This window comes from Taeniopygia guttata, chromosome Z (assembly GCF_048771995.1).
Source record: "Taeniopygia guttata chromosome Z, bTaeGut7.mat, whole genome shotgun sequence".
NCBI lineage: Eukaryota > Metazoa > Chordata > Aves > Passeriformes > Estrildidae > Taeniopygia > Taeniopygia guttata.
Genome location: NC_133063.1, coordinates 56,997,114 through 57,021,400, shown reverse-complemented (window position 1 = coordinate 57,021,400; position 24,287 = coordinate 56,997,114). Strand labels below are relative to the sequence as shown.

The 24,287-nt window shown below is 37.5% G+C and overlaps 1 protein-coding gene and 1 long non-coding RNA gene across 5 annotated transcripts in view; one reads left to right on the top strand and one right to left on the bottom strand.

Annotated features, from left to right (window-relative positions):
- ELOVL7 (ELOVL fatty acid elongase 7) overlaps positions 1–23,772 on the top strand; it is a 31,718-nt gene extending 7,946 nt beyond the window's left edge. For all 3 annotated transcript variants that reach the window (XM_030258198.4, XM_072922402.1, XM_030258199.4), the window contains exons 2-8: positions 11,493–11,581; positions 13,552–13,742; positions 15,942–16,022; positions 16,541–16,597; positions 18,289–18,394; positions 21,182–21,318; positions 22,581–23,772. In XM_030258198.4, the coding sequence (XP_030114058.4) occupies positions 11,512–11,581; positions 13,552–13,742; positions 15,942–16,022; positions 16,541–16,597; positions 18,289–18,394; positions 21,182–21,318; positions 22,581–22,784 (846 nt within the window). In that variant the 5' untranslated portion in view covers positions 11,493–11,511 and the 3' untranslated portion in view covers positions 22,785–23,772. The remainder of the gene's footprint in view (positions 1–11,492; positions 11,582–13,551; positions 13,743–15,941; positions 16,023–16,540; positions 16,598–18,288; positions 18,395–21,181; positions 21,319–22,580) is intronic.
- The window catches only part of LOC121468141 (uncharacterized), a 231,237-nt gene continuing 225,264 nt past the window's right edge, over positions 18,315–24,287 (bottom strand). Inside the window, exon 4 of one of the 2 annotated variants that reach the window (XR_012053048.1) lies at positions 18,315–18,449. This is a non-coding gene — a long non-coding RNA (uncharacterized lncRNA). The remainder of the gene's footprint in view (positions 18,450–24,287) is intronic. The other variant, XR_012053050.1, reaches the window with a different exon arrangement.

The window sequence follows — 24,287 nt, the reverse complement described above, 5'->3', positions numbered from 1 at the left end:
CATTGATTTCTTGGAATTTGAATGAAAAATTTATATATTTTTAAGGTTGGATTCTTATAACAAGATCTGGTTAAAAAATCTTGTTAGATATTTTTGCTCATCAAGCCAGTTAATGTTTTTAGATAAGGGATAGTTTTGCTTCCATGCAAGCTGTTGAGTTTAGGCTGTGTTCTGATTACTGCCCATGCAACATTGTGTTGCCCGTGCAATCTTTTTCTTTAGTCTCTATCGTCCCTTTCCTGCTCTGGGTCACTGTGTCAGGATGTTTCCTCACTCTAATGCTTACAGGCAACCATGAATGTTCCTATTCCATACCGTTTCTTGAGTTCTGACCTCCAAGTCTGTTGTAAGAATCCTTTGAAAGTCTGGCACTTCCACAGTCCTTAGAAGGGTATCTGCATAGCAAGTGGAAAAGGAAATTTTTGGAACTGCTGCTAGCACTGTGTGAAAGCAAAGGTGCTCCCATTCTTGTGTTCACCCCATGTGCCCAAGCTGTCAAACTGGATCTGCCTCCAATGGGTGAGTCATCTCAAAAGGACAAGGTACTGGGGAAAGTTATCAGGCAAGTAGTGTAAGCAACATGCAAGATGGCTGGAGTGCTATGCAAAAGCTTACCCAAATTTTGAATAGAATCAAATGGAGGTTTGTAATGTACTATTTTCCATGCATTCATCTCTGGATTCAACATATAACCACAATGCAAGTGGCTTTGACTTCAGGATGAGCCTGTGGGGTAATTTCCTCCAGTTATCCTTAAACTTCAGATGCCTATTTGCTGTCCATTTCCATTCTGCACCCCATTGTGATACCTCCATTGAGTATGGAGTATAATGGAAACATCTGGCTTTTCCATTTCAGAGACTGTATTTGACTTTTTCCCTTTGCAGTAACTTTGGTCAGGTGTAAGTATAAGCTAATTACCTGTATTTTTTTTTTAAGTGGAGACCTTTGGAAAGCAGAAATAAAAAATGGAGTGCCAAGAGAAATTGACTTTACTGCTCTATTTAGTTGTTCTGACTGAGAGGCCTGTGTCTCCAAACAGTGGTATAATGTACCTTCATGGGTTGCCTGATACTAATACTCATGAGTGTGTTTCATAGTGATTAACCAAGCCTTTCATCATGCTGAAGAATGTTAATTTAAACAACAACAACCTAAGTCCTGTATACCTCCCTGCATATCCCTTAGTGATTTGAAACTTCTAGCTGCAGCTGTATAAATTACCAGCTCTGGACTGGAAGGATTTAGGATGTGGCAGTGTAGTTCCTTCCTGGAGTGCTCCAAAAAGTACATGTGCCAAGACTGGACGTGGGAGCAGCAGCTTTTTAATGACACTGTCAGCATGCTTTCTTGGGTAGGAGGAGTGTTCTGAGACTTTAGTTTAAAAATCACTTAGGACATTTCCTTTAAAGTAGCTTTTGTCACCTCAAAGTTTTGCCATCACCTGTCACTGTGCTGCTGCTGGTGGTGTCACACTGCCAAAAGGTCACATTACACTGTGAGGGTCACTGCCAAAGGTGCCAGCACAGCTGGTTCCCACTCTCTTGGAAGAGCCTCCCAGGGAGGGTGCAGTTGCTGATGTTTACAATGCTCAGCAGCATGTCAACTATGCTGCATGGAAGCTTAAAAAGAAGGGGGAGGGAAGGGAGGGTGTCAGTTCTAGGTCAGCTGCCTTTAAAATTTATGCCTGCCTACTGAGATGCAAGCAAAATGGGAGCAGAAGGAATGCATTATTTTGCTGCCTAGGATATCGGCCCAGGACCCAGAGGGTGGTGGGTAGGTTGAGCAAGTGCAAGTCAGTGGGAAACAATGGTAAAGCAAATTAGCTCACGTCAGCATGGGAGAGTGGTGTGGGAGCAGTTCAACTACTGTAAATTGCTGTGTTAGAGGGTGTACAAAACACTATGTTGCAACTCTTGACGGGTGTTATCAGTGTTACTACTTACTAATATTCTGAACCCAGCAAGGTTGGAGCTGGTGCAATAAAAATTCCATAAAATGGCATTGATTTTGCAATGTTGTTTTGCCATGGCAACTACAGTGACAAGAGCTGAGTGTATGCTATACACAAGATTTAACTGTGGAAAAACACCTCTTCCTTTAATAATTATGAATATTTTTCACTTTACTTGCTCACCTTTCTTAAGGTGAATATTGTGTTCTTAAGATAATTATTTACTTTTCATTTTCCATCTCCTCTTCCTATAAAACTCCTTTCTGATGTATTTTCATGTTACGAAGACAGCCCCATCTACTGCAAGTGAAAACTATGGTCTAATTTTTTTTTTTTTCCTGATGCTGAATACCAACTGGTACATTGCCATTGATTACTTGGTTATGACATGTCTTTGGAAATAAAAAGGCTTGTCTGCTTTTTTTTCCATTGGCATTGGCTAGGTTAGCAAGGTACTACCTATGCAATGACTCCTGTTCCCTTTTATTGTAAGGAGTCTTCTCTGGAAGCTGAAGTCAAGCTCTGCTTTTCTGTTTCTGTTTCCAAGGAGTGACTCCCACTGTGACTATTTAATGACAATTTATGTTGTTGTTCTACTAAGATGTGGGTAAGCACAAACCAAGTCCTTGGTAGCAAACTGCTTCTATTGTGATTAATTCAATGTATGAGAGCCTTATATTCAGTTAACTTACACATTAACTCTTAACTGTGAATTAGGGTAGATGATATGGTGGAGCCAACTCAATGATTCAGCTTGCTGCTAAGAGAAGGGGACAGTCTCAGACATTAGACTTTGATCCCTTTCATTCAAAGTATTTAGCTGAGATTTGCACTCCCTCTATCTTTTTAGAACTTATACATAAACTGAGTATTAAAGATGTGCTTCCTAGGCAGCTTAAAAAACCCAGTCTGTGTTACCTTTTGCAGTGCAGGTAAATAGCAGTCCTTCCCCTCTAATTCAGATCTCTGTATTCTGTTTTGCTTGGTTACTAATGATGTGCATACACTTTAGAAACACCACAGCTGTAAATAATTCTTACATACCCTTATCAGAACTGTCTCTACTATAGCTGTTTGTGAAGGAAAAACAAACAGAATGGGTAAGAGCTCTGTCTGTTAGGAAGATGTTGACTTGTAGATGAGCGAGCAGGGAGCACAGGAGGTAGGAGCAGCATGATTGCGCAGCATGGCTGATTGTGTTACTGCTTTCTAGCCGTTAGCTCATGTTTTGTGAAAGTCTCTTTAAAATTACCTAAAGCTTAGTTCATCTGGTCTTTCAGGTAAATCTGAAGAGCTGCTTTCCTAGTTGCATAATAAGGTAAGGAGGAAACAGGAGACTCTAACAGGAGAGTCTAACACTCTCCTTTAGGAAAGGAGGATGTTAACCTGGGTCGGATATGGCCCAGTTACTAAATCAATGCATTACCAAAGGCCTTTGATAAGGGTAATGATACACCATTATCTAATGGAAGTGAGGTTGCACTAACAACCTTATTTTGATTTCTAAGTGAAAGTCGCTATGCTGTGTGTGCCTCAGGGGTCACTGTGTATGTGGGTCTAGGTGACATTGTGAGCTGGTGTCACTGAGCTAGAATCAAACTCAAAGGAGTCAAGTGAGTTGTGCACTGGAGCGCCAAGGAGAAGAGCTTCTCTTCTAAGCTGTATGAGGAGCCGCTCACTGCAGCAGAGTAGGTATGTGGGACTAGTTGGCTGAAGGATGGCTGACATATAAATGCTTAATGAAAAACTTTTGTTAAAGGCAGGGGAGCACTGAAACAGGTTGAAATCTTAGGAACTTTACCCCTGCTGATGTTGTTTGTTTTCTCTGAAACACTGGAAGTATGGGGAGAGAAAATTGGTGAAGATACAGTGATGTCTGTGGTGCTCAAGTACTAAGTGAAACTGAGAATTTTTTCAGAGATGTACCCAGAGTCTCCTACTTGATTTAACCTGATAAGTAGATTCAGACTTGTAGAGAAAATTCCTTCCAGGCTATGGTTCAAAGAACTATTCAGACTTGATAAGTGTTTCTATGTGATGTAGAAGACTAGTCCCTAGGATCATTTCAGATGCATCCCTGCAACCTCAGGTGATATATTTAAGGTATTTAAGATACTGGTGATGGCAGGTCTTTTCCTGCCTTACTGTAGCACAGTGTAATTTTTGTGGCTTCACATCTCATCTCGTAGAGTGTCCCTGATGGTGAGTGTGATGACTTTTTGAGGTGGAGCATGTGAAGTGATTGACTAGCGATCTAGTACAGGATTGTCTCTGAGTAGGCAGGACTGGATGGTGATGTGGCCTCCCTACATATCTTCATTATCAGCTTAAAGCGATCTATGACAGGGCTTTTATTCCCAGTTTTCTCCCTTTCTATGGCATTTCAGTTTGTGAGTTTTAATGTTTCCTTTGCACAAGCCAGTTCAGCCTTTCAAGTCTGAGTTGACTGAGAAATAATAACTTTTTTTTTCTTTCTCAAAGCCTAAGCTTTAATTTGGGTTGGTGAACTGCTGTGGCTTATCCTGCAGCTGCCTGGAGCAGAGCCACTGGCAGTGATGCTATGGGACTGGACTGCAAAGAGGGCCTTACAGATACTGGTGATTGGTTCAGTGTATGTGATCCAGGAGAGTGCCCACGTAATTCTGGCTGGGAGCTGGGTACAAAACAGGGCTATACTCCTGAAATTGTTCCCATAAGAAGGGGGTTTTCCATGCCTGTTGCTACCATTCAGCTTTGCTGTTAAGTCTTCAGTATCTATTCTTTTAACAATTCATAGAGAGCTGTGAAAGCAAATACAAACTGGTCTTTATTTTACACAGCAGCAGAGAGGGAAAGCCATTGGACAGACACAAAACCAGTGTGAAGTGTGGTTGAAATGAAAGCTGTTTTCACTAGTTGTGCTACTTAGGGTACTTTAGTCACATAGGTGAATAGCAGATTTGATGCTAGTTTAAAAAGCAAAGAATTAAATAAACAGGTACTATGTAAAAAATTCAGTAAGGGTGACTACACAAGATAAGCATTAGAGATCTTATTGAATAGTTCCAGTGAGGAATTTTAGAAGATGTTCTAATAAAGTTTCTAAGCCTCAGTAATCTGTTTTTCGGATGTCCCCTGTCATCTAGCAGGGCCAGTATTTATAAGCAATATTACCAAAGAGGAAAAAGTAATCTAATTTTAAACAGGATTTAGCAAACTTGCATATGACATGAATCTCTCACAAACTTGGCTGGATGGTTGAGAGAAGGCATAAAAATGGAAAAGGTGACAGAAACTTCTCTCAGCACAATCCATAACAGGTGACACCCAGCTCAAGTTTGAAACTTTGTTGCAGACTGTGGGTGAGTAATCCGCGTAATATAATAGGCAGTTTGTAGTTACTTGCCATGTGACATAGGGAGTAATGTAGTTAAAATAACTGTAATTATGTAACACACAGCCTTGGGAAATAGGAAGGGCAGAGCTGGTATTTCCCAGGTAAATCTTAAGATACCATCTGCGAAACGTCCTAATTTAATTACCTTCTGAACTTCAAGAGCAGAATTAACAACAGTATACAAAGTGATTCTGAAACATGAAAGTTTCATAATTGTACCTGCATATGCAAGCCAGTATTACTGCCATTTCTTAAGCTATAATTTTGAAATCAGACCTGCATGTGTCAATGTTGCTGTAGGCTCTCCCCCTCTTCCAGTGGGGTCTGCAGGGTAGACAATCCTCACTCATCACTGTCTTACCATGCTAGGTGTGCTACTCCAGAAGCTTTGTTTCTGAGACCCATCCTGGGTGGAAAATAGAGCACTGAATTCTGCCCTGGGTTGTCATAATCTCCAGACATTTTTAAAAGGTCCCTATAAAAGTATCTTGTCTGTCTTTTCATAATGAGCTTTTTTCTCTAATGCATATTTTTAATGTTAAGTGTTTTAAGCTCATGCTGAATTGAAAATTGTTTTTGGAGTGACAGAGCTTATATTAGATTGTTTCAGTCTGGGTTTTTCTTTTTTGGTTTTTTTTTTGTGTATTTTTTTGGTGAAGTTCTTTTATGTGCTTATTTTGTTTAGTAGCCATTAACATAAAACAATTTTTGTAAAATTACTATTTAAAAGAAAATCTTGATATCTGTTTTATTATTTAAAAACTCTGTAGGGGGAATAAATGAGCATAAAGAATGGCAAATATCTTTCATGTGGGTTAACCAAAGGAATATGAGAAACTTCTTGTTCTCATTTAAAAAGTAGGAATATTTGAGGCATACCAGTAATTCCCATTACAAAAATCACTAATAGTTTTGTGAGCTAAGTGAACTTGAGCACTTCCAATAGCTTGTTTCCTTACCACTTCTCATCATCAGACATTCTCATATAGTTTGCTGTAGTATTTGTGTCATTTTTGTTGGTGTAAACAATCTTATCTGCCCTTGTCTCTACAGTAAAGGTAATGCTTCAACTTGGAAGTGGTTTTGCCAAGCTCTATGCCTTAGCTTAGCAGCATTTAGTGGGCTTTTCCAGCTGTCTGCTGAGCTGCTGGCAACCACAGCACAGCAGATTACTTTGCTCTTTAACACAAACACTTTCCTCCTTTGCCTCACTTATATCTCCTTTTCTTGCAGTGGTGGAGGCACATTCGTTTAAAGATATATTCAGAAATTATTCTGCTGCACTGACTTGAACTTAGGTACACAGTGTTAGTTCCACTGAAAAAAAGAAAAGTAGTGCTTATTTCTTCTGAAGAGTTGAATATATTGCATACATTTTTTAGGTGGCTTTGAAAGTTGTTTTCCAATTGCATGTGTTTGAGAGGACTGTCTTTGTTATTTAGAACTTTTCAAGCTGGCCAGACTACTTATATGACTGCATTTTTGAGTTTATGTCAACTGTTTGGAATTTATTGTTTAAAATGACCCAGTTTTGAAAATTAATCTGTGTTACCTAATTTTGAGAGAGTTTGCTACAAAGTGGACATTTTAATGACATTTTTAAATTTTGATATGAGCAGAAAGGAGAAGATAGGAAATAAAAGTGTTGGTGTACTGATTCTGTAATTACATTAGCAGGTAGGTAAACCAAATATTTTCCTGACTGAACTAGGGCTATACAAATGCATAAGAGGCAGATGAGTTTATAGTATGAAGAACTAAAACTATGTATTTGACAAATGGCCTTCTCTGGCCCCAACTCTTTGATCTCTTAGGTGAACTCTTTCCAGTCTCTTAGAAGATAATTTCTGTAGCCTACTGCCAAACATTTTGAAAGATTGCATTACAGTCAAAGCATTATCAGTTTACTTCTTAACAACACAGTTGTACTATAAAACACCAGTCTTTCAGAAGTTGTTTGAGTTTTTTGATGAAGCACAAGCTAGTTGTTTATCTTGTAGTGTAGGTATGCGATTTCCTTTTTTTTTTCACTCTTCCATTAAAAAAAGCAGGCCTTGATCATATTATTTTCCAGTGTGTATATGTGTGAAGTAAGTGTAACAAGGTAAGATCCCATGCTACCATTAACTCTCCTTTTGTAGGTGGTTAACAAATAATTATCATTAATGTAAACTGTTGTTCACAGAAGTGGATTTATGAAGGAAAATGGGGTTGCTAGGTAAGAAAAATAGGTAGAATTGTAAAACACATTGAAAGTGAAATAGTAATGTCATATATAAAAGTTGGCTTTAAATAAATCTTTTAACTGTAGGAAAGTTCTGACCAGCAGTGGCTTTCTTGCAGACATTATTTCATAAAGCAATTGGAGTTAACTTACTGTATTTTGCTTACCTTTAGATTCAGATCAGTGACAACTGAGTGTTGAGGCTGGGGCTGTTTTCTGTGTAAATCCTTCTCTCAAGTTACTGAACTCCAGAAACTTTCAGAAAAGTTCAGTAACTGCGGTGGAGTTGCTTGTTGCTTGACTATGAACAGAAAATAAATCTTGAAGGCTGAGAGCCTCTGCTGTCTAAACTTTTGAGGACTGTTTTAAAGGAAGAGGAGATGTAAATGCCGGGGTCAGAAGAGTTGGGACAAATCCCTCATCATCAGTATGGCAAGGGCCAGGTTCACTATTTTCATCATCTGCCTTTCTACTACAACTACAAGAAATCTATTAGAAATAGATGGATTTCAGATAAAAGTCTTGCATTTGGCCTCAATGCCTAGCAGGCATAAGAGTTGCTATTTAAATGCTGACAGCACATTTGTCTGATTTCTGATGCAAAAATTAAAGTGGAGGAGTCAAGTGGGTAAATGTAAAGAATTGTGTATTTGTGAATTTGCAGTTGTTGAATGATAACTGTAAGAGGGTGTCATGATCAACACCCCAAACCCTTTGTAGTGGGCTGACCCTGTCTGGGTGCCAGATGCCCACTAAAGCCTCTCTCACTCCCCTTCACAGCTGGACAGAGGAGAAAAAATACAACAAAGGATTCATGGGTTAGGATAAGGATTGGGAAAGATCACTCACCAAATACCATCATAGGCAGAATAGACTCAAAGGTAATAATTCAATTTATTACTAACTAAATCAGAGCATAATAATGAGAAGTAAAATGAAATCTGAAAACACCTTCCCCCCACCCTTCCCAGCTCTGCCTCCTTCCGCTAGAGTGGTGCAGGGATATGGGGAATGGGGGTTGGGGTCAGTTCATCGCATATCCCTGCCACTGCTCAGGGAGAGCAGCTACAGCATGGAGTCTCCCCCCATGGGAGAACTTCTCCAGAACATCTCAATGAACTTCTCCAGTGTGAGTCCATCCCATGGGCAGCAGTTCTCCATGAACTGCTGCAGTGTCACTCACTCTTCCATGGGCTGCAGTCCTTCAGACACAGCCTGCTCCAGTGTGGCCTTCTCTTTCCATGGGTTCACAGCCTCCTCTCAGGCATCCACCTCCTCCAGCGTGGGTCTCCTCCAGGGGCTGCAGGTGGATCTCTGCATCCCCAGGGCCCTCCATGGGCTGCAGGGCCACAGCTGCCTCACCATGGTCTCACCATGAGCTGCTGGGGAACCCTCAGCTCTGGCCCCTGGAGGACCTCCTGCCCTTCCTTTTGTGCTGACTGGGCACCTGCAGGGCTGTTCCTCTCACATGTTCTCACTCTGGTCTTCTCTGGTGGCAATTAAAACTGCACAAACATTGGTTTTTTTTTTTTTTTTCTTACATCTGTTATCATAGAGGCATTACCACAATTTCTAATTGACCCAGCCTTAGCCAGTGGCACATACAACTTTGAAGCCACCTTTGAAATCACTGGCTCTGTTGGACACTGAGGAAGCTTCTCACAGGCTCTCACAGAAGCCACCCTGTAGCTCCACCACCACCAAAGCTTGACTATGCAAACCAAATACACTGATACTGTATGGCAATTGATTTAGTGCCAGGATCTACACTGAATTTTCTGGATTTTTAAGAGCATGTCTTGAAGCAGATTTCTTGTCTAACTTCAGTCTTGGTCAGCATGTTGAGCTAGCCAATCTGAATTGCAGTAGTGCAAGGGTGGGAAAACTGAGTGGCAGTGAAATCAGCAAGCCGCTTTTCTTACCAAAGAACCAGTTAAATATATTATGATTATTTGTACTCAGTGAATATATTTGTTGAAAAATTGAGCCGTGCTCTGCCCAAGGTTTCTGTGGGCTTTGGCTGAATTCTGTTATAACCAAAGTACTTTCAGTTTGCCATGCCTTTTCTCTTGACAGACTGTTCTCATGTGTCTGAAACTGAAAGAATACTGGATTAAAAGGATTATTTATTGTAATTGGTCTAACAATTTAATACAATAGTTATTTATAAAGTAAACATTTTTTAACAGTTCCTCCCCAGCACCAGTTATGGCTGAATTGCTTGGCTGTCACAGTTGAGCACTCTGAAGTACCTGGTGTTCAGGACAGGATTGGATTTACGTGTGTTTGATATCCTCCATAGTTGACTTATGGAGCAAGGTGACAACAATATTTATAATTTGCCTCTAACCATAAAATCCTTTCTCTCATGTGATTGCTAGTGTCAAATACAAGAGTGCTCCTTATGTTTCCATTAGTAAAGAAAGAGAATGCCCCCTAGTTCTTGTTTTGTCAGCACCTTTATCAGCATAGAGTGCTGAAGCAAATATTGTAATATGAATACAGGATGTATGAAAATGGTCAGTGTGAAGGCAATGACATTGAACCGGGAAATGCTGATATTGGAAGATGATATTTCTAGAAAATGTGAACTTAAAAGAGACTTGCAGGGGGAATATTTTCCAAACATGAAACTGGTGGTGGTTTCAGATATTCAGAGACACAGGACAGAAATGCAACCAGGAAAGAAAGTGGGCAGCAAATGGGAATAGAGATGAAGTAGATCAGTTGAACTCTAATGGAGGCAGGCTTGTCGGTGTTGCATCTTGCAGTGAAGGGTGAGTATAGTGGCTAAAAATTCCTGTGAAATGGCAGTGAACAGGATGTACTTGTAGAAGTGGAAATAAAGGTAAAATTGTTTTTCTAGACTGTTAAGGTGAAGATAAATGAGAAGATGCTAGTGGAGAGATCAGAGGGGAGTGATGCATTACCATCATGAGAGAAGAACTGGCTGTGTCAGCCTGCAGCTGGCTTAGCTGGAGGAGATGCAGAATGGCTGCAAGAGGAAGGGAGCTGATTATCAAGGTGTGCTGCAGTCTGAAATAATGAAAAAAATACTACTAATAAAAGTGAATAAAGTGTGAAGATCTTGCAGGTATATTAAGAAAATTCATGTGCTAAAGTGAGACACTGAGTGGGTATGAGAATGTGCCATCAAATGTGCTGGGATTTTTAGAAGGTATTTTCTAGGGAAAATGAGGCAAGGGAAGGGCTGATGAGTGCCTGTTTGTGGAGCAAAAATCAGTATTCACATAAGAATACTTCTCTGAAAAGTTTTACATAAGTAGGAGGTACTGCATGCAAAGTGGATGTGCTGGGTAATTCTTGAGGGTTAATGGTGCTGCCATTGGTACTATGGCATTCCATGATTCTGGTGTGGAAACAGTTGATTCATCAGAGTGGGATTTGCATACTAATTATAACATGGCTAATTATTGTATTTAAAAGGAGTATGCTGACATTTGTACCATTTCTTCTTCCCACATACCTTAGAAATACTTATGATTTAGATTTTTTTTTCAATAATAAATGTTGTAAAGCGGAACTTCCTCATGTATCAGTGGTTTGGACTTAAAGGGGAGATGGTGATAAAAAGTAATTTAAGCATCTGTTGTTTATTCATATTTACCTCCTAACTGTAATGGTTAACCACAGCACAGTTTCACAGATAACACTTTATGGCACGGAAGCACCTGGTTTGTATGTAGAGATTGCAAAATCATATTGTGCATAGCACCTCTGCTATAAATTAGACCCCAGGATAGTGGGATCTGGCCAGCTAATGCTTCCTGATCTGTATTGGACATATGGTGCTCTGTTAGCCTTTTCTCTTTTGTTTTTTTAATCACACTGCGTCCTGCAAATCTTTCCTAAAAAACTTTATTAATCTTTCTTTATCGACAAAAATCCATATTTCTGTTTTGGCTTGTTTTCTGCAGGCAGCACCATAAAAATCAAATGAGAATGGCCTTTAGCAATCTGACATCAAAGGCTATACTACTGTATGATGAGTGGATTAAAGATGCCGGTGAGTCATTTAAATCTAAAACTTACTAACTCCCAATAATTTTGAATAGCAATGTGTAGCTATGCTAGGTGTGCTGTTTATCAACTCAGAAGCAGCTTTGTCATCCTGTGAATATTTGTAAGACTTGCCAGGTAACCTATTAACATGATGGTCTAGGTTCTGCATTTTAAATTAGGAAGTAAATGAAACTCAGGTAGTTTATGGAATTAAAGTCAGAGTAAGTAAAGTGCAGATAGTGATTCTCCTGTTAGTGTCTCTAGTTGCCTGAATATATATTTGAGTTTCTCCTATGGTTCTGAATGTATAATTTTAACTCTCTTTCATTACCCAGCAGTTGCATTTTATCAGTTAATTAATGCACATTGTGTTACTGCATTTTGTTTTTGTAAAATAAAAAAAAAAAACCAAAAAAACCCCAAGCCCTGATAAGTTTCAGTGTTTTGAAATTAATCCTCAGAGTAATTAACTCTGTAACAGTGGCAATTTGAAAAGGAATGTTTGTCTCTTGTTGCAGTTAGTAAGGGATATTAATCCCACTTTGATTTTATGTTGCAACTCTCTTATTCTGTTTGCTTACCAAAAGCTGATAGAGAAGACCTCAATTTTGGGGTTAAGACCCATCAGTCTCAGTGTTTCTCACTGTGGTAGATAGATAGTGACAGGGATGAGCTAATTCCTGGAAAAAAATTGAGAAGTGATTAAGGTTTGATAGATAAGACTATTGATTTATCTTTTCTAACATAGCTGAGCACCACTTTTCTTGTTCCATAAAAGCACAGCCTGCACGTGAGCAGGGAGTTTAATTAGTATGACACACAGGGTGAAGTGGATTGGGAGGGAGCGAGCACTTCTGCTGCAGTGTTCATGACTCCAGAGCCTGAGTTGTCTCTATGCCCAACAGTGCTTGTATTTGGCATTTTGTATAATAGTGTTAGTGGTGGAACATGATTTTCTCAGGATCAGGCTGGGAAGAATAGTGGGAAAGGTTTGGTAGGAGCAGGGCAAGGGTAGATACAATAAAAACAGTCAGTTGTGAAGAGATGGTGGTTCTCCTGCAGCACACTTGAGCATATTCCTCATGCTGTGGGTCACAGTCCTCCTTGGTCTGTGGACAGCAGCACTGGCACATCACAAGCTGTGAGCAGCATTGTAAAATGCTCTCCTCCTCAATATGTTTTTACACTTCCAGTGGCTGTTAACCGCATCAGAAGGTCTCATGGGTGAAAGGTTGCTTGAATGCTGTGGGTTGAAAATTCGCTGACTTGAAACATTTGGCTATGAATTAAACACTTGACAAAAATAACAGTAGTATAATTTTATCCTTAAAATACAGCAGGAAACCATGAAAGCAGCAGTTTACTGAGTCAGTAGTTAAGTTTGGGATCATTCTGAACCAAATCTTCCAAAAGACAGTGTAAAAAAAAAAATTAAAGAAAATAAACATTACACGAGGTTTGTGTCAGTTCACCTGCTTATGGGGAAATGTGTCAGTCTTTGGTGATCTTGACTCTGTAATGAACAACAAAAGGGTGCAGTGAAATCATGGTGATACTCAGATGAAATACCTGCCAGCCTCATCTGCAGGGCGAGGGAGTGGGTTGTGCTTACAAGGAGGTGCCTCTGCAATACAGCTCTCTGGCATAACTGTGAAATAACTTGCAACATTTGCTTATTGTATTATAACTTTCTTGTCATATAAAAGTGTGTGCTTTCTTGTGCTATAAAGACAGAAAATCATGTCACTTGTGAGTCTGTGTCTCATTTTCATTATATGTGAAGAAAGAAGTGCTAAATCCTACATGGGTTAAATCATGTTATCCAGTTAGTATAGATTTGAGGTGAATGGACTCTCAAACATGATCAATGACAGAAAAACCTAGACCATCAGGAATTAAATACTTTTCTGTAGCTGTTTTAGTAAGTACTATAGACATCTGATTTTTTTTTTTCCCTCCCTCTACCCTCTCTAGATCCAAGATTGGAAGGCTGGCCACTCATGTCTTCACCTTTTCCAACAACTTTTATCATTGGAACCTACGTTTATTTTGTCACTTCCTTGGGACCCAAACTCATGGAAAATAAAAAACCTTTTGAACTCAGACAGATCATGACATTTTATAATTTTAGTGTGGTAGCCCTCTCTTTATATATGACTTATGAAGTAAGTATTATGTTTGTAATGTATTCATATATTTCATGTCTTTAACAACTAACTTTTAATAAATTTATTAATATAACTCCTACACTGCAATTGTCAAAAAATAATATTGTCATGGCAGTAATTATCATCCTCCAAGCTGTATGTGAAACTTGTAATTCTTGGACAAAGAGACTAAGTCATATCCAGAAAGAGAGAACATGAAAAATTCTGTCTTATTATATACAATTTTAAAAGTTTAAAGTTTTTATCATTTAAGTTCTTTGTACTGCAGCAGGTAAAGTAGACAATATGCTTTTCTTAATATTTTGTAATTGTTTCTGTCCTACTACGTGATAATGTGACAGACTGCCTTTAAGGGGAAGGAGCAACAATTGATGTTTCAAACAGTGTATAGAGTATGTCTACTGTGAAATAATCTTGAGTTAGATCTGCCTTTTAAATCAATGACAGAGGTTAACAAAATCTAATTGAAGGCATTTTTGTCCTTTAAATGAACAAACAAAACCCCTCTAAACAAAAAACCTCCAACCTCTGCGCCCTGCTTTCCCCGCTAAGCCCAAATTATTAGTAACTTTAACACTGATTTTCCCCACAGCCCCAAAATAGCAAATTCTCATTTTTTTCAAAAGCAATGTTGAGATTTTGCTGCTGTGGGGCTTTACTTGTTTGTTGGGATTTGGTGGGCTTTAGTGGGATTTTTTGAAGTGTAGCTATTTGTTGACAGTGTTGTGTGAATGACAGACTTGCACGTTTGCTTGGTGAAGCATCACTGTGCTAGTACTCACCCTGTATGTGACTCCCAGACTATGTGACTATTTCTAGTTTTGCAAACTAGTAATAAAAAGCTGACAGATTATTGTGCCAAATTGGCAGGATATGTTCCTATTAGCTTAATTTGCATGAATTTTATCAGGAGTTACAATGAACTACCTGACATTTCTTCTAAGCTCTCTAAAGGCACTGCAGCAGCAGCTACTTTGTGTCATGACTGTTGTGTGGAAAGTGGTGGGCAAGATAAATACTTATGCTATTTAGACATTTGCTTTTTAAAATTGCCGAATTTCCTTTTGGAATTTGGTTCCAAGTTTGGTTTTGGTTATAAACCTCATAAACAAACGCCCACAAAGAAACAACAAAAGAAAAAATTAAACTTCTGTTAGTGTCTGACACTGGCACAGTATTCAATAAGTCTGCTGTCAAGACTTCCATGTTACAATTTCATGAAAGCATACATGGACAGAGTGCAACCAACTGAATTTCTGCTATTGTCTGGTAGTCAGCAAGAAGCTGATTCTTTTCCTTTTTGAAGCAAAGTCATTTGGTGGGTGTTTTAGTGCTGGTATTCTAAAGAAACCTTTTTTTTTTAAGTAGTCAGTTCTTTCAGGAAGTTAGAAGGACTAAAGCCTGCTTCACTTAGGAGGGGTGAAGCTCTTACCATGCATGAGTGGATGGTGATAATGAGAAGCATCATGAGGATAATAAAATACAGATGTCATAGTGGCTGGCAGTAGAGTAAGTCAACTATAATACTAATAATGTTGCTCTTGTCCAAACTTTAACATATTCCAAGAGAAAAGATTATATTATATTTGGTATATATAGTCCTTTGGTCATGTGCTCTCAGTTGTAGCTTCTCATCACTCATATAAGTGGAAATTGAACCATGAAGTTTAACTAAGCAGAATTTTAGAGACTATAGTATTAAATATACATCATGCATATTGATTTGTTCCTTGTCTTTAATGATAATTAGTAATGGGTTTCTGTTGTGCTGGTTTTGTTAGTGTATTAGGATGCTGTGTTGTATTCTTTTTTGTATTAAGATAGTTAGCTGTGATAGCAATTTTCAAAATAATTATATTTGGTTTTGAGGTCTTACTTATGCAGAAAGTTGTTTTTTAACACTGTTTTTGAGATGCATCTCTTTCTTCTCGTCAGTTACTAAAGCTGAAATAATGGGTGTAGGAAGAAAATTCTTGTCTATGGGTGTGGTCCTGGAATTAGAAATTCATTAATCTGCAACAGCAAAGGATTTTTGTGGTAGCTATCCCAGATACAGGTAGATGACTGACAAAGTTGCTGATTTAAGGTATTTTTAATATTGTTTTTTCCCTCCTGCTTAGTGATTGCAAAAGTAATCCAAAATTAATGAACTTTTCAAAAGATGTAAAGTTAATCTTTGCCCTTTTTTTCCTCCAGTTTCTTATGTCAGGCTGGGCCACAGGATACTCATTCCGGTGTGATATCGTTGACTACTCAAGGTCACCGACAGCTCTAAGAGTAAGTTGCCAAAGACCAAGGTGAATTGTTATCACAGAACAATAGAATGGTTTGGGTTGGAAGTGACCTTGGAGATCATCTAGTTCCAACGCCTCTGATATAAGCAAGGACAACTTCCACTAGACCAGATCGTTCGAAGTAGTGTGTTACACATTTACTTTATTTTTAGAAATGCTTTTTGAACAGCCTGCTTTTTGAATGCACGGTTGTCGAGTACTATGCACTAAATGGAAATACCTTCTTGCATAATATTAAGCACGTGAGTTAACTGGAGGGATGGGTTGGTTGGTTGGGAGAAAGAAAGAGGCAAGGAATTCACTGGCTTATTTTTGTTGGTTTTAAAATTCCTTTAAGTTAAAAATTGTTTTGTGTTTTTAAAGAAAAAACAATCAAACTATACATTTAAATATTTCTGTCAACCTTGGACCATCACTTGGCCCAATACTTTCCTTTTTATAGATACTCATTTGTCCTGCTATGACTTCTATGGTTTGACAATTTGATTTTTATTCTTGCAGATGGTGCGAACTTGTTGGCTTTACTTCTTTTCCAAGTTCATTGAATTACTAGACACTGTAAGTATTTGTAGCCTAATAAAAGAAGTGGCTCTGTTTCCTTTTCACAGCAGAACCGGTGCTGTTCAGGGCGGAGGATATAAGTTGCTTTTTATTTAGTCTTCCAATCTTCAATTATTAGAATACCATCATGATGTTTACCCCTATTGTCTCCTTGTATCTCATTGTCTTTTTACACTGTTCTTCCTTCTTTTTGGGGAAAAACGTTAATGAGGGAACAACACACCTTTAAATTTTCAGGAAGTCTGGATATCTTGTTGTTTGACAGTGAGTACACTAATCTGTTATGCTATGGCAATGCTTGTCTCAACACTGCAGATAAAAACCAGTTGATCCTGCTGAATATTTTTTTCACAGCATCTTCAGATTTTATCTTCTTCATTCATATCATCAGCAGCTCTGAATGCAGGACAAAATTGCCATACCTACTTGCTCTGAATTCCTGAGATTGAGTGTTGTGACTATAGGGATGTTTGATGTCAGGCTGGCATCTAAACTCTAACCTGTTTAAAGCAAAGTCTGAGCAGCAATGCATTGAAGCAGAATGCAGACCTTGGTCACCACCAGCAGCCATTTTCCCAAGACTGACTTAGGTGTTTTCAAATCAGCTTCTGAGTGTTGGAATTAGCTGCAGTTTTTGCCTTATTGTTTGGGGCACAATAGTGATGGTTCAGGAGCTGACTCATGAGCAGTGAGGATGTTCTACATCCTCTGAGCAAAGCTAGCTATCTGACTTTTCATTTGCAAATGTTCATGATTCAGCACTGGGAGATCTTACTGACTAAACCAAATGGAATGGTAATGGAAGTGTCAAGAATGCTAAAACTGGAACATCCTGACAAGTGTATTCCTCTATTTGCCTTTATTCCCCACAGGTTATAGTGCTCCTTTTTAATTAGTCCCGAGCCTGAATTTTTTAAAAAATTCTTTTTGTCTGAATACAGACAACTAACCTGTTTCTCATCAGCTTTTTTGTTTTATCACAAAAGTAATTTCTTGGCTGTATTTAAATCAGCTGATTCCAAATGTTTTCTCTGGCACACCAGACTTCTTTTCTTCTGTGTTTGCTTGCTTGCCATCTGATACTATCCTTTCCATGACCTGACTTCTTACAGTTTTTTTTTTGTTTTTTTTTGCTGTGTTCCCTTAACATTTCCCTTGATGCCTGTACTTTAAAATGGGGGCCTGTCAATATCATTTAAGAATTCCTACATATATTCTGTACAATTTTAATGTTTTCCAATGGTAGCTAAGTTAGAGTTCATAACAGAATGCTATTTCTCTAACATAGTATTTTCTACTGTTAGTCCTTCAGGTAATTATCTCAAATGGCCTTTCATTCATAGTTCAGGAGACTTAAAATCTGATGCTTGTAGAGACTTCTCAAGCCAAGCAAGTCCATCTAACATGGTTTGTTGCACATTTAGGTGATGGCTCAACCTTTGACATTTGGTTTCAAAGCATGCCTTGGCTTTCAAGATCTCACAAGTAGATTTTACTTATTGGTTTTAAGGTTTTTTGAAAACTGGCTTGTATAGCCAGTCACTCAGTTTTCCTTCTTATCCCAACACTATAGCTGTGAAGAACTTTTAAATGTAGTGAGCAACCAGCACTGATGTGTACATTTTTCTTTAAATATGTTGGACTTGATTATCTTCTGTAACATTCTGTTCATTAAAAATCCATTTCAGATATTTTTTGTGCTCCGTAAGAAAAACAACCAAGTTACATTCCTGCATGTCTTTCATCATTCCATCATGCCATGGACCTGGTGGTTTGGAGTCAAATTTGCTGCAGGTATGGAGAGAGAGTGGAGTTTAGGTTGCACATATCTTCTAGTAGTGAAAGTTACCTATGGTAGACAGAAAAAAAGAAAGAATTAAACACCTTGGAGACATCAGTGTTTTTAAATTTAGACTTCTGCAATATTTTTTGGAACAACTGAGATCACCATAATTATTTAAATGTGGGGATTACTCATTTTCCCTATTTGACAGCATTTTGTTCAGTGTTGATTTCTTATGAGGAGAAGAGGTGCAGAGAAGAGAGTTGAGTACAAACAAAAAACCATTATTAGATGAAAAAGAGATGTCTTGAAAAATCATAAATGCTAGGGGAGATACATGAAGCAAGTATCTGTTGAAACTGCTTCATAACCATTTTGCCCCCTACAATGTTAGAACTGTGTTGGAGGGAAGGACAGTGTTAATTTTTTTTTCCTATTGAGAAATTTTTCAGTCTTTGTTGCGGTTTCTTTTACTGGCTTTAGGCAGCATATGTGGGATTTATTTACACCTGATACTTCAGCTTTCATGAAACTACAGAAATATTTTTCTGGTCCTTCTTTATTAAAGAAACATATTTGAATTGTTTTGAATTTAATTTCTTTGGCCACTATCAGCTTACCTTCCCTTTATCCTTTCCTGCCTGGTGTGTCTATGCATGCATTTTCCTATGCCATATTAACAGTGTGCATCACTAATAAATACATGAAAATAGTCTGAAAAGCACAGAGTGGAGAAATGCACAGGCATTTATTAATCAATTTCTGGGACAACTTAGGCTTTTTTAGGAGTTTCCACTGAGAAATAGTGGGGTTTCATACATGTTTACCTAAAATATGTTTTGTATTTTTTCTTTTTTTGTCCCAGAATATTGGTGATGAATTGGTGAAGCAGTTATTCCATTGTTTTTCAGTCTGATCTGTTAGTGTCTATTTTATTTCTGTTTTTTTGAGTGGTCCAGAATGCACTCCAGAAAACTGGTACATCTTTTGAACTTTTCCAGTGTGCAGGTTTTCCTTGTTGGATATATCTCTGTTGTATCTGTTGAGTTTCTGTTAATAGGATAGTGGTGGATTGATTATGTATTTCTCAAATCTTGCTGAGTGACTGGTATTAAGACAATAATAACACTGTGAATGGTTGTCTCAGCACACACCCCAGTGTGTTTATAGGTCTGCAAAGAGAAACCTGCAGCAAATAACAGTCCTTCCTCTTCAACCTTGAAAATTTTCCACTTATAGGTGATTAACTTTCTCCTTTATATCTGGATGTTGAATCAGTATACCAGCTACGGGCTCCTGATTTTGCATCAGATTCAAATTTCCCATGTGATAATTTGACAAATACTTTCAGCAAAGTCTGTAAGAATTATTTTGTACTCTGCTAGCAATAGTCCCTCATATTTATGCATAACTGTGTGTAGTCCAAAAACTCTATTGCTTATCTTTACATTTATCTTTCCAAATATTGTTGTTTGATAAGTTTAATGTTTTTCCAAGAATTTCAGTCCTGCTGCCATTTACCTTGTATTGTTTCATCAGTGCTTGTCCTTCTAAACAGCAGCATCTGTAAAGTTTTCAATCTGTTAGTAAAAAACCCAAGTTATGAATGGAGATGCTGTTTTTTCTCTGATCTGATATAAACAGAGAATTATAAAATGATGCTTAGTGTTGCTTTTCAGAGCATATTTTTGTACTGTTGTGTATGTTTCTTTCTTCTCTGCCTTAAGTATTTATTTTTTCTCCTGCATATTCACTGCACAAGCCAAGAAAAGTATGCATATTTGAACTGTAAGAACATTCAAATTATTTTTAAAAATACAAATAGCTAAGTTTCAAGGAAAGTTTGCAATCACAGCTGGAGGAGTTATGCCTTCTCAAGCTGGAAGATTAGTGTGAGCTACTAAAACCACAAAATGTTTTATTTTTAATTTGAATGATCCTAAATGGGAAAATGGCACTCTTTTTCTCACTAAATGTCTCCTTTTATGTCACCTTATTTTCTTTTTGATGATCATTGTTTTCATGTCCATGTTTCTTTTAAAAATACTTTGCTGTCTGCTGCTTCTTGGATAACTTTTATCTCTAATTTCTTGCATTCATTAAAATAAAGCTACTTTGAGCAGGATCATATAGCTCCATAGTTAATCCAATGAAAAAGGAAGTGTTTCCTTACCTGTTCTTTGAAATGCTCATGTGTTAACAGTTTGTTATAAATTTATACCAAAATGGGCCCTACTTAAGTTTCCCTTTCACTGTAAGTATGTTTTGAGATTGACAGTGGATCTGTGAGACACTTGTCCATGATGATGAAAACTTACTATCTGAAACGGTATTTCATTCCCTGTGAATCTGCAAATCTGTATTGAGAAGAAACTTATTACTTATCCTCTACAACTTTTTGAAGTTCATAATGATGTCTAGAAAGGAGGCAAAATGAGGAGGAATGCTTTCTATCAACTTTTCTGTGTCTCTATCAAATATGTTTTAATAAAAAATAATAAAAAAATGGACCCAAAGAACAAAAAATTCCACTAAAATGTTTTTTATAGGTTATTAGATCAGCTGTGTTTTACTGCTGTTTTGGGATTGCTTAGATAAACCTTTACTGAGACAAAAAACTGATGTAATCCATCAGAACTGGTATCAACCCAATTCAAATAAAATACCTTGAGGGTTAGTCAAAGTCTAGGTTTTGTGGTACATGTTTTTCATATCCTAGCTCAAGACAATCTGCTAGGAACTTCGTGGCTTTTTAAATACCTCCTGTAATACTACTACTATGTTTTGTTTTTCTGCAGGTGGTTTAGGAACATTTCATGCTTTGCTGAACTGTATTGTGCATGTTATCATGTACACTTACTATGGAATCTGTTCTTTGGGACCAGCCTACCATAAATATTTGTGGTGGAAAAAGTACATGACAACTATACAACTCGTGAGTAACTGTCTTTGACATAAGCAACTCTCAAAAACCTGATTGCACCTAACACGGATTAAAAGCAATAAATTTGTCCTTTCAGTTATGCCCATGTGTGGCACTTACAGTTGGTATAAGATTTACTTATGTTTCAATTGAGGATATCAAAACGTTTGAGCTCATCACAGTAATGTACTTATATCTGCTGACTTCAGCATTCACTGTAATCACAGATTTAGACAAATAAGCTTTTCAGTTATACAGTACTTGGTAAATATATTTAGAAGACTCATTGCTTGTATAAAAATTATTAAAATACAAATTTGCACCAAGAAAATACAATTAATGTACAGAATACACATGTAACTAGTAACTACATGTAATATGTTGTAAGGAAAGGGAAAAAGTATTTCTTCAGAACTTGATGTTCTTTCATAGAAAATGTTTGTGTTTAGAAAATTTACTTATCTTTAATGGTCTCTTCAGAGCATTAAAACCCACTCTTGCAGTGTGGGTATATTAAGTGTATATTAAGTGTCTTATCCTCTTTATGTCACTTTCAGAAGGTTGCTCTTCTGAGTGCTTTTGCATGCCCACCTCATTTAATAGGTGGATTTTCAATATTCAGTTTCTGCTTAAACAATTGGCTTAGAATGAGCAAAGATGCTGAGGAAGGGAGGTAAAGGAGTGCCCTGTCTGCTTGCACCAGGGCTGGTTTTGGTAGAATAGTTCTTGTGACCACGTGCAACTCTGAACAAAGTAGCCTGAATATTTATAACTTGGTCTTTTTGACCTAGAGGCACTACCAGTGGACTATTAACTTGGAGTTCACGTGGAGTATATTTTTGTCACATTCTAGAGTGTAGGGAAGGTGGGAATTATTGTTCCCTAACCCTGTAATGGTTACATTCTTTTTTTTTTTTTTTTTTTTTCCTGGCTAATTTTTCTAAAGGAGCCTCCTATTTGCCAGTGTACAAACACTGTATGCCTCTTTCCTTTTTATCTGAACTGGCCAGGGTAGATTTTCTTAGTTTGTCCCAGAACTTCTCCTCCTTTATTATGTAAACCTGGTTTTCAGTGGACTAATATTTTGGGGAGATGGGCTATAAAGGTACATCTCTGTCATATTAAGAACTTGTATTGTTGCCCCTTGCTTTCCACCCACTCCACCCTTACTATCTGTTTTTCAGCAAACAAGCTATGCTGAAATTTTTTAAACTTCTGTAGTAAGGTTGTAATTTGTTTTAAAAGTACTTATTTTCTTCACCTTTTTCCTCCAGGTCCAATTTATTATGATTACAGTCCATATAGGACAAATCTACATCATGGATGATTGTCCGTACCAGTATCCAATTTTCATGTTTATTATCTGGCTTTATGGCTCCATGTTTTTAGTCTTGTTTCTCCACTTCTGGTACCATGCTTACACAAAGGGACAAAGACTGCCAAAAATGGCAAGAAATGGCGTCAGCAAAGATCAGTGAAACAAATTCTTGTCTCTAAAACCAAAGAAATGTGTACGTCAAAGGGGAAACTTGCACTACTTGACAATCAAGACATTTAGGTGCGCACACTACATGATGTATATTTTGTATGTTTTCTTCCAAAACAGAATTTGTATTTTTACCGTAAGTTATTTGGGATTCAGAACATGGGAGTGGGGAAGAACTGTGGATCTCTGATTAAAAAAAACCAAAAAAACAAAACAAAAACAAAACAACAAAAAAAGAGGTCTCTATCTAGAAAATGCACAAAAATAAAGATAATTGGAAAAACTAAAATGTGTATGACAAGTACTGAGTACTTTGAACACACTTTGAGGGGGATAAAAAATACTTCACTTTAAATGTTGTAAGTTGCTAAGACTGTCAACTGCATTTTATTATAAGAATGATTGTTCAGTAAGTACTGTTTATAGAATCTAAGGTGTATTAATATAGTTAATACATAAACATTGTTACATCTGTTTATAAACTGTATTACTTGTAAAGGAAGGATTGTATATTAATCTGTCAAGACATAGTGTTTCATTTGAAGATCACAGATTTTTGGATATACTATCTTTTACTAGGAGAACTGAATTCATTTCACGTTCTACTCAGTTGAACATTATCGTAAATGTTGGAAAGCTACTAATATGGGGATTATCTGAATTGTCTTGTAGCATACTGATCAAAACATCTTACTGATTTGTTCACTGTTGTAGCCAAATATACTTATTAAAATACAAATCTTATTCAATGTGCCTATGGATATACTTTAAATTGGTAGCCTGTGCTGCTGCTGCTTGTGAAGTGGGACTAGGAGGATTATGGAATCTTTTAATTCAATAGCCAAAATCTTAGTAGTCAACTAAAATGTAAAAAAAATTTTGATTTAATGATTTAAGCTGAAATGTTGCCTACCATGATTTGTACTGTGCTCTACTTTCTGCCATTTCCATTATCTATTGAAATACATGTCTAGAAAGAGTTTGTGTCATCTTGTGGTTTTTTTTTTTTGTTTTTTTTTTTATTATTATTACAATTTGTTTTTATCAGCTCAAGATTAAAGTTACTCCAGTTGCCTGTCTGGAACCAGGCAAAAAAATATGTGACATTCTCTGAGCTTCTGAAAGTGGGGCAGGCAGTGGTGACTGGGCATGGCTCCACTCTGTGTAGAATTACCCAGTATGTTGTTTTAGGCAAATTGTTAGGGTCACATTTGTGTAGAAATCAAAGGAACTTGCTATTTGTAAGTTGCGTTTGTACTGCACGAGTTTATTAAGGAATTGGTGCATGCAGCAGACCTGAAAATGAGGAATTAAATGTGTTTGGATTAAAGTTACCATTAAAGGTACCGTTTTCTACAACACTAGAAAAAAGAAACCTGCAATATTTCCTTTTTACTTGATCTGATCGGTAGGATTTTAAAATACTCAAGACTTAGAGGCAGATTTTAATAGCTTCCCTGTTGCACAATTCCAAGAGAGTAAGCTTCGTTACCTG